Source organism: Mirounga angustirostris, unplaced genomic scaffold, assembly GCF_029215605.1.
Source record: "Mirounga angustirostris isolate CCGP_5_RB_7025 unplaced genomic scaffold, mMirAng1.0.hap1 SCAF_3, whole genome shotgun sequence".
Classification (NCBI taxonomy): Eukaryota; Metazoa; Chordata; class Mammalia; order Carnivora; family Phocidae; genus Mirounga; species Mirounga angustirostris.
The window spans coordinates 83,328,151-83,337,333 of NW_026991711.1; the positions used below are offsets into that span (position 1 = coordinate 83,328,151).

At 52.2% G+C, this 9,183-nt stretch overlaps 1 protein-coding gene across 1 annotated transcript; it reads right to left on the reverse strand.

The window, feature by feature from the left end:
- Positions 1–3,089: 3,089 nt before the first annotated feature.
- On the reverse strand, positions 3,090–8,250 carry LOC123839177 (serine protease 40-like). The gene is made up of 3 exons (XM_045868522.1): positions 8,052–8,250; positions 6,304–6,470; positions 3,090–3,407 (listed from the first exon to the last, which is right to left on the reverse strand). Exons 1-3 carry the CDS (start codon positions 8,248–8,250, stop codon positions 3,090–3,092), a joined length of 684 nt encoding a protein of 227 aa, XP_045724478.1.
- Positions 8,251–9,183: the final 933 nt, after the last annotated feature.

Here is a 9,183-nt window from a genome sequence, read left to right on the forward strand (position 1 = left end):
TGTGGGGTGGAAGTGGGAAGTAGAAAGGCCTGACAGCCTCCAGTGTTCTCTGGCTGCAAGGGTTCAGCCCGTGGGGAGCCTCAGCTAAGATCTCAGGAAGGGACTAAAGTGGTCACAGTGTTTATTTCCATGAAAACCTTATTTGTGAGCTTTCCTCAGTTATTGTGTCCCTCAGCTGCTGGTCCCTCCTCCTCATTCTCCCTCCCTTGTCCCTTAGGGCTGGCGGTGGTGGGGGTGCTGGAGACAGTGGGGGAGGGTGAAAAGGGTTGGGGGGGATGCGTGACAAAAGCTCTGTTGCTGCTGCTTATGCCAGGCTCCTGCACCAGCCTCCTCTTCTCCATATGCTCCAGGCACACCTTGGTAATTAGTTCTTTTATAAAGAAACCCCACCAATGATCCTGCTCTAAGTAGGCCAGCTCCGGAGCCCATACTTCCATAACGTCCGCAGAAAGCACAAGTGCACGCTTCTCTGACCTGTGTTTATCCTGCCATTTACCCAATCTATTGTGCCCTCTAATTCAACCATTATATTTTTATATGCAATATTTTGACTTGGTTCTTCTCTGTGGTTTGTCTTGGGTATTATTGCTAACAATATTGTCCTATATCCAGAAGGATATTTATTGTGTTTATTAATTATCTGGAGTCAGTCTCTTCCAATAATTCTATTTCAAATAATATGTAACGTTCAGTCTGTTGTATTTCTTATGTGGCAATCATACTTCACAGGTGTATAATTATTTTTGCATGTGCGCTCATATTCCCCAGGGGTTAGCAGCTACTCTGTCACTGTTTGGTACCATGCACTGGCAAAGGACAGACGTCCTGCTGAGTTCAAGGAGAAGCGAGGGTGATCCCAAAGCAGAGGGCCCCAGGCACCAAAAAGCCACTCTTAACCTCTCCTCCATACTGCCACCTGCCAGGCAACTCCTACAGCCAGGGCTTCAACTTTAAAGCCCTTAGAAGAAATAGCAGAGGAAGGACCAAGTCTCCCCAGGTAGTGCTCCCCCTGCATGGGGGTGGGGGTGGGGGGGTATAGAAGTAAGGGCATGGAGGGCACGTACTCAAGGTGGCTGTGTGGACCTACACACTAGCTGACATGGCCACACTGCAGCCTCCTGGCACCTGAGAAATATTAGGCAGCATTTGTCACAGGGTATGGGATGGGAAAAGAGCAGAACGTGTAAAAAGCCTTCTTCAAGCCCATCCTCTCATTGGCCTACCCTCGTCCCCCAGCTACAGGCCACTTCAGGATCACCTTTAGTTTCTCCTTTAGTTTGGGAGCTCCTGAGGGCAGGGCTGGTGAAACCCATTGCAGTGGCACTTGGCACTCTTAGCCTGTCCCCCAGCTGCAGACTCAGTGGCCCTGCAGACCTGCTCTGCGCCCTGACATCAGGGATCTTTCCTTGCCACTGACCAGGGCCACATTTGGGACAGTCAGCCCAAGCCTCTCATCATACTTCTCACAGGTAGCCTGAGAAAGGAAGTCACACAGGGCCTTGAGGTGCCTGAGAATGGCCTGCATTAGAGGGAAGACCTCTGAGCTCCTTGAAGAGATCTCGGTTAGAATTTCTGGTCTGCTATTTACTACCCACATGACCTCAGACCTAGGCCTCAGGGCCAGATCCGTAAAAACAGATCAAACCTGGATAGTAATACTGAGCGTTGAAGCTGGCGGCGGGTAACAGGGAAATACGCTGTGGTGGAGCTGTGATTTGGCAGATCTGCAGAGTGGACTGGAAATGAATTTGCATCTGTGAGTTAGGGGGCCCAAGACACTTCATGGAAGAGCAAGTAGTCACACCATTCCATGCTTCACACAGAAGCGTAGCTATCAATGGACAAAACAGTAGTCTCTATTTGAGAGAAATCCAACACCATCACCATGAGTTGAGGAAAGTGGCAGGTGGCTAACGCTCCAAATCTGAACTAAGTGCTGACTCCCACCTCAGGGCCCAGCAACTCGGCCATGGAGCCCCATACTGAGTTTATTAACAGGGAAGGGATGGTTTTTTCTCACTTCCAGATACTGCTAAGCTGGGAAGGAAAACTCTGCATGAGTAGCAGAGGGCTTAAAGGCAACAAGATTCTGGTGACCATGTGCATGTGACTTGACCTGTTCTCACCTGCTGGTGAGAGTCTAGGCTGTTTGAGGGACAAGAATGGAAAGAATTTGCATAGAACACCTGATGGCACTTTGGATATAGTGGGCCTGCAATGGTGGGGGCCTGCTCCCAGATCAGCAAGTATTCAGGTTGGGGGCCTGTGGTTGTGAGACCCTTCTGAGCATTTTGCTAATTAGTTCAGATTCTGTGACCCAGACATGTTTATAGGCGGCAGCTCAGGACATGGCTTTGGCTCAGTGCTGGCCCAGCAAGTCCAGGGTCAGCCAAACCACAAACTATGTCAAATCTCCAGGGGGTGGTGCCCTGGGCCTTGAGAGACTGGGGAAAGACAGAGCTGCGGGTAGTAGGGGAATAGACTGAGAGCTAACCCTGGAGTAAAGCTCTGAGGGCAGGTAACCTGAGACTTTAGACCTTAGCCTTGTGGCCAGGGCCCTTCACGGTCTACTTCAAACAGAGTCTTTCCAACAGAGCCTATGTGACCTGTGGGCCTGGAATATCCTTCTTCATGCCCAGCTCATGGCAAATCATCCACCTCTAGGAGGACCCGTCCCCACTAGTTCTCCGTGGGACCTAGAGCATGCCAATTCCTCCATGAGGTGAGACTCTGGCCTCTAAGCCATGATAACTCTTCTGGAAGACTCCCCAAGGCTAGTGGCTCAGCTCTGGATGGCCAGCAAGCCCCTGAGTGTCCCTCTCTTCCCCACCCTTATTCCAGGGAGGAGGGAGATCTTCCTGTGCTGAGGAGCTTGAAGAACAATAGCGTGGGGGTGGATGGTAGTTCTGACAGGTCCGAAACAGGGGCGGGAAACTCCTTTAATTATTTTTCTTTTGTCAGGCCTGCAGCAGACCTCATATGGACAGGAGAGCTCAGAGATGGACACAGTTAAGAAGAATGCAGAGCGCATTGGTACTAACACAGACAAGCTTGTGGGGGGTGGGCCAGGAGGGGCACCATGGGGTCTGTCACAGAGTCCTTAGGGAAATCAGCAGCAGGAGGAGGGTCTGTGAAAACACAAGGGTCATGCAGGTGCTGGGCTTGTGGACGGTGCCCAGAGAAGTGAAGTCACTCAAAATAGGAGGTTTTTCCTGAGGAGGAGCAAAAGAAGGTTCGGGATTGGGCGAGGTCCTCTGCTTCTCATTGATCCAGCTGGAGAAGTAGGTGAGCCTGGTGAAGACGCTGGGGCTTATGGGGTAGCGGCAGGCCAGGCTCCAGCTAGACAGCCCCATCAGAAACCAAGTACTACTGTTCAGCTTGCAGACCAGGGGGCCCCCGGAATCTCCCTGAGGAAAAAGGCAGTGTGAGTTGTGGGAACTAAGATAGAGGGGGACACATATGTTTTAGACAGGGTGAAGACAGTGCCCTTGTCCTCCACCAGAGTGGAATTTAGGAAGCCTTGTGTCATGTGGGCTGTGAGTGGTTCTCATCAGAATCACCTGAAGCATTTGAAAAGTCCAGACACAGGGTCCCACTGCAGACCTCTTCGATCAAAATCTCAAGGGTAGGCTCTGGAGCTCAACTCACAAAGCTCTGGAGGGACCCTAGGCTGACAGTCACAGGCCTATGAGAATGTACAGGGGGGCTCCAGGTGTTGGATGCCAGCCCTTTGTGCTCTCAGCTCTATGGGAGAGAAGGTAGCACCCGAAGTCCCATGGGGCCTGCAGGCCTCTGGCTGAATCCGCAGCCCAGGACTGCATCCCACCTGAGCCTTTGTTTTTGGACTTATTAAGGTCTCTAGTTTTCCCTCTAATTCTTTGCTGGGCTTCTTGAGAAAATGCAATCTGTGAGATGTGTCCGAGGAAAAGAAGTGATGCCTGAGCCTGGACTGGTAGGGTGGTCAGAATGGCAGGGTGCCCAAGGGGTCCCAGAAGAATGCTGGGGACTCGGAGCTCAGGACTCCAAGGCAGGAAGGCACCTGCCACCATGGGGCATAATGCTTCCATGTCATGGTCTAAGAAGTAGGGACCAAGGAAACACAGCATCCTTCCAGCCTTCTGTTGCATAAACATGACCGAGTCCTCTCTGCATGCAGGAGACACGGAAGTGACGTGGAAAATGAAGACAGACAGTAGATCACACACATCTGCAGATGCAAGATGTGGAACAGAGGTGCCAGGGGGTGGTGAGTGGCAAGACGGGCTGCCCTACCTGGGCCATCAGAGAGCCTCTGAGCCAAGGTGGGAGGGATGCGCAAGGCTTGACCAGGAAGATCCGGTCACAGGTAGCTTGGAATAGGTGAGGCCAAGGAGCGACAGGGCCAGGTCCCAGTCCCCTGTCAGCTGGGAGGGTCGGGGTGATGAGACACTGAAGGACACTCAGCAGGGAAGTAATGGGCCCTGGTCCAGATTCTAGAAGAATAGTAGGATGTTCTGGGGCTGGGTGAAGCACAGCCAGTGGTAGGGCAGAAATCAGCACAGGGAGCCCAGTCAAGACACTACTTCGAGCAGAGAGAGTATAACAAAGACAAGAGAGAAAGGCTGAGGCACAGGATTTGGCATATCTGGCCCTTTCCCTCCATCTAAGGTAAAAATGGAGCAAGGCAAGAAAAGCAGGATAGGGCGGAGTGGTGGGTCCTTTGTGTGCGGAGGTCAGAAAGAGGTCGAAGAGAGCAGGTGACAGAGGAGGGCCTGCCCTCCGAGTGTGATGGGAGATGTTGCAGGTGCATGGCTGAGCACCAGGTGAGAGGAGGTCAGAGGTGAGACCTAGGCATCTGGCTATCTTGATGGGAGCACTGTGGAGAAAGGGCAAGCACAAAACCTGATGGGACGGGCTGAGGCAAGAAAGAGAAGGGAGCAAGCTGGAGAGGGCCTGTGCAGACGCCACCGGGGTGAGCCCTGCTGGGAAGGCAGGCTGAGAATCAGGGCCCAGGGCAGGGGTTTGGGGAGGAGAGAAGGTGCATGTAGGGTGTTTGAAGATGGGAATCACAACAGTATGTTTCTGAGCTGGTGGATGATGGCCAAGGAGAGAGACAAAAGCTAGCAAGAAGGAGCAGGAGAGGGAGGGGGGCTATAGGAGGAAGCCTGTGGGGGCCACAGCTCCAGAGGAAGGCATTGGTGTTCTAGGTTTGACTGTCATGCTACCTCACCTTGGGCTATCCACTTCTCTCTGTGTCTCAGTTTCCCCACCATAAAAGAGAGGATTCCACAGAGTAGTAGACATTCTTAACACGTATGTCCAATAACATACTCATGGCTTATTCAGTAAGAAAGGCTCACGACCCCATAGAAACAATGACAAAAACCATGAATAGACACTCTTTAAAAGAGGCAATATATATATGAAAAAGTGCTTATCTCCATTATTCATCAGAGAAATAAAATTAAAAATCACATGCAATCGTTAAATTGAAAATGGCAGGCAACATGAAGTACTGGAGACAACACGGAGCAACGACAACTCTCAGCCACTGCTGGTGGGAGTGCAAACTGGTATCAAGCAGGTTAGAAAGCTGCTCTCCAGCACCTATGAGAGACGAAGCTTGCATACCTCATGGCACAGTAATTCTACTCCCAGGGTTATACCGCACCCAAATGTGAACCCATGGGCACTGACACATATGCGCTAGGATGTTCATAGCAAATCTATCTGCAATGGTCTCAGGTGGAAACTATCCAAATGCCACCAAGACTAGAAAGGATAGATAAAGAGATAGTATGTTCACACAGTGGGTTACCATATAGCAGTAAACCAACGATGTAAACTACACCTAAGATGGATAAATCTTGCAAACATAACCTTGCCTGGAGGAGACCAGGTGAAAATGCATCCTATCTCATTCCCTGTATGTAAGTCTCAACACGAATCTTCAGCAGCTTCAGAAGCCAGAGCTACTCTCAGGGAGTTAGTGACAGGAAGGCGGTATGAGGAAGACTCTTCGGGTGCTGGTTACATGAGTGTGCCAATTTCTAAAACTACATCGTACAGCACATTTGTGAATTATGCCCTTTTCTGCGTATGCTATGCTTCAACAGTGTTTTTTTAAAGAAGACAGGTATGGTATTAACTAGCACCCTTTGGGGACTTCTGAGCTTCAGCTCTGACACTTGAGGCTGGGCTGGGCTTAGGAGGAGGAAGTCGGGGGCTGGGGCAGGGTTCAGAGAAGACAGACGGGGGCAGACCCCACAGGAGAAGAGGGGCAGCCTGAGCTCCCACGGGACACCTGGAGCCCATGTCACTTACTCGGCAGATGGACTTTCCTGTCATGAGGTCCCCGGCACAAAACATATCCTCGTGTATAGAATATTCACTGCTGCTGGAGTCTGGCGATTGGAAATACATTTTACAGACCTCACTGTCAACAATGCCAACCTCTCCTTCCTGCAGCTGCAATGGTGAGGCCAGGAAATCTGCAGGGGGGTGGGGGAGAGGTCAGATGTGGGGTGGAGCCTGGGAGGGAGGCTCGCTCCCTCTCCCCTCTGCTGGCTCATGGACATGCTGCCGATTCTAGCTGACAGGATTGGGGTGTCTCTCAGAGGACTTGCAAAGATGAGGGGACAAGACGTGCAGGACGGACAGGAGCGCAAAGGTGAGGGGCCTGCAGCAGGAAGGGCCGGAGGGGAGGTCTACTTGGCTGCATGAGGTGAGAGTGGGGGTTGTACGAGGTGAGGACAGGTCATAGCAGGGTCCAGAGCAAGCAGGGCCTCCTCACCAGGCCGGGCAGTTCAGATTTCATGCTAAGCACACTGGGAAACCACTGAAGGGTCTCCTTACATTTTGAAAACAATGACGGGGCACCTCTGCAGAGATAGAAGTAGAAGCACAGAGGGTGGAAGCGGGGAGCCCAGGCTGGGTGGCACCGATGTGCCCGCGAGATGCCAGGTGGGCTGAGGGAGTCTGACCGAGAAGACATGGCCCAGCCTCAAGCAGCAGCTGGTCTGGGGAGGCTCCCCATGTGGCCTCTGTGTCCACACATGGCTCCCAGGGCTGACTGGTGTTTGCATGTGGCAGCACAGTGGCACGTGGACAGCTCCCCCCCAGGCAGCGCTGCTCATGTGCAGCTCTCGGGGGTCCCCGGGGGCAGCCCCGGTCCCGCAGCTGTGGTCAGGGGAGGGCATGGAGGAAGCTGCAGAGCTGCAGGCTCCGTCGGCTCCGTTTCTCCTGCTCTGGCCTGTGCCTTCCCCTCCTGCCCCAAGTCCTGGCCTCCGACTGTCTTGCAGAACCCTCCTGGCTCTGCCCGTGGTCCTTACGGAGCCATAGTCCATCCCAGGAGGCTGTTTCTGGAAGTGCTAGAGAGCTGGCGGTTCTCATGACCAGAGACTGTGCCTGACAGTTAGGGGCCAGGGGCTCAGCCCAGGAAGTCTTGCCCCCAGTGCCACCACTAAGATACTCCGCCAGATCATGGCAGACCTATGACCCTACAGGTCAGCCAAATGTACGTTCTAGTTTCTTCACTCAAAAGTATGTTTTCCTAAGACAAGAGTATTCACCATTGTGTCAAAAGACCCACCATTTCTCCTGTCTCAGCCTAAAAATATACCAGCCCAGCAAGCTGGCAAAATGGGCCAGTTTTACTTGAGGTAATGGATGAGGGGAAGTAAGAGTCACAGAGGAAAATGTTCTTAAGCTATCAACAGTCCAACTTCGCCTCCCAGGCTGGGAAACAGGCCTGCTTTTATTTCCTTCCTGCTGCCCCATGTACCTTCCATGGCAGGGGAAGTCCAAGAGGTGTTTGATGAAGCCTTGGAGGGGCCTGACATGGTCCCAAGCAGTACCTCAGAGTCAGGGTGGAATCCTGAATGGCTTGGATTCCAAGGACCCAAGTTCCTGATTCTGAAAGTTAGCAATGCTCAGACTTTTTGATCCATGGGCAGAAAGAAACTTGAATCTTGAGACGGACATGGTTTCCAGGCTGGAAGGGCGCTACAATGGGCATCACACCTCCCTCCTCCTTAGTCCTTGCCCTCCCGGCCTGCCCCACCCCTACTCACCATCCTCGGTGATCATCCCCCAGCCAGTGATCCAGCAGCTGCTGTGAATGGGCAGCTTCGTGGTTGGCCCTGGGAGGCAGGCGGGGAGAATGTGGGAAGTAAAGTTCACAGACAGATGCAGTTGCAACAGGGCAATGTCGCTGCCCATGAAGTAGCGCTTGTTAAATTCACTGTGAACAATGAGTTGATACACTGTCATCTGCCGGCTATGCTCAGTGGGATGTTGGAGCTGATGGTACCCGAGCAGGATCCGGTAGTCAGATGGTTCATGGGACCTGTCATGAGATGCTGCATTGTCACCTGTCTCCTCTGTGGGCTGAGCCAGCACCCTCGCATCCTCACCTGACTGTCTACCCTCAACTCCCCCCACTCTCCTAAGCAACCAGACACCACCATTATTCCAGACGTTGCTCTCTCCTCCCTTCCTAATATTCTTGTCAGTTGGGTTGGATGCCTGTCTGTAGCCTCAGGACATCTGTCCTGTGAAACTGTCTGATGGCTTCCCCAGTATGCCCCCAAATCAAAGGAGCAGAGAATCTCAGTGCTGGAAAGAAATAGCGGAGTACTTCAAACTATACTCCTTTGTTTTAGAGGAGAGAAGACTTGGCTCATTCCCAGCTCTGACCAGAAACATTGGACTGTTCCATGGCTTGAAGTAGTTCTCAAAGACCCCATTTCCCAGCCCAGAATGATCCATTCCCTCTTCCCAGTCTTCACACACACACACTTCTCCAAGACTGGTCCCCATCTGGAGATAGGCACTCATTGAGTCTGTGTGGAGCAAATAGGGGAATGCATGTAACTGAACTTCTCGTTTCTGGAACATGAGCAACTTTCCCACACAAATGGCCTGCTTGTGCTGCTACTTTGCCCAGATTCCACATGCCTGTACTCTTCTCCCACAAGGCCTTGCTAGCTCCAAGCCCCTCTTATGGGATGCATGGCATCTTTCCTGACACTAGCTCAGAATCCATTCTCTTGCATATTCTGGCCTCTCCATCCTGCATCACAGTAGTTGGGTTTATGTCTCACTTTCCTGATAGTATGAGAAGCTTCAAGGTTTGCATCTCCACATCCTCCACAGTGGGCCTCATATGGGGCCTGGCACTTGTGGGTGCTGAACAAATGAATA

Bases quoted from the DNA above. Each gene is read 5' to 3' on its own strand.
- LOC123839177 (XM_045868522.1), bottom strand. From the start codon at position 8,250: ATGACAGTGTATCAACTCATTGTTCACAGTGAATTTAACAAGCGCTAC. The intron at 6,471-8,051 runs GTGAGTAGGGGT...ACCCCCCTGCAG, and splicing joins GGGGATGATCACCGAGGATG to ATTTCCTGGCCTCACCATTG. The intron at 3,408-6,303 runs GTAAGTGACATG...CTTTTTCCTCAG, and splicing joins CAGGAAAGTCCATCTGCCGA to GGAGATTCCGGGGGCCCCCT.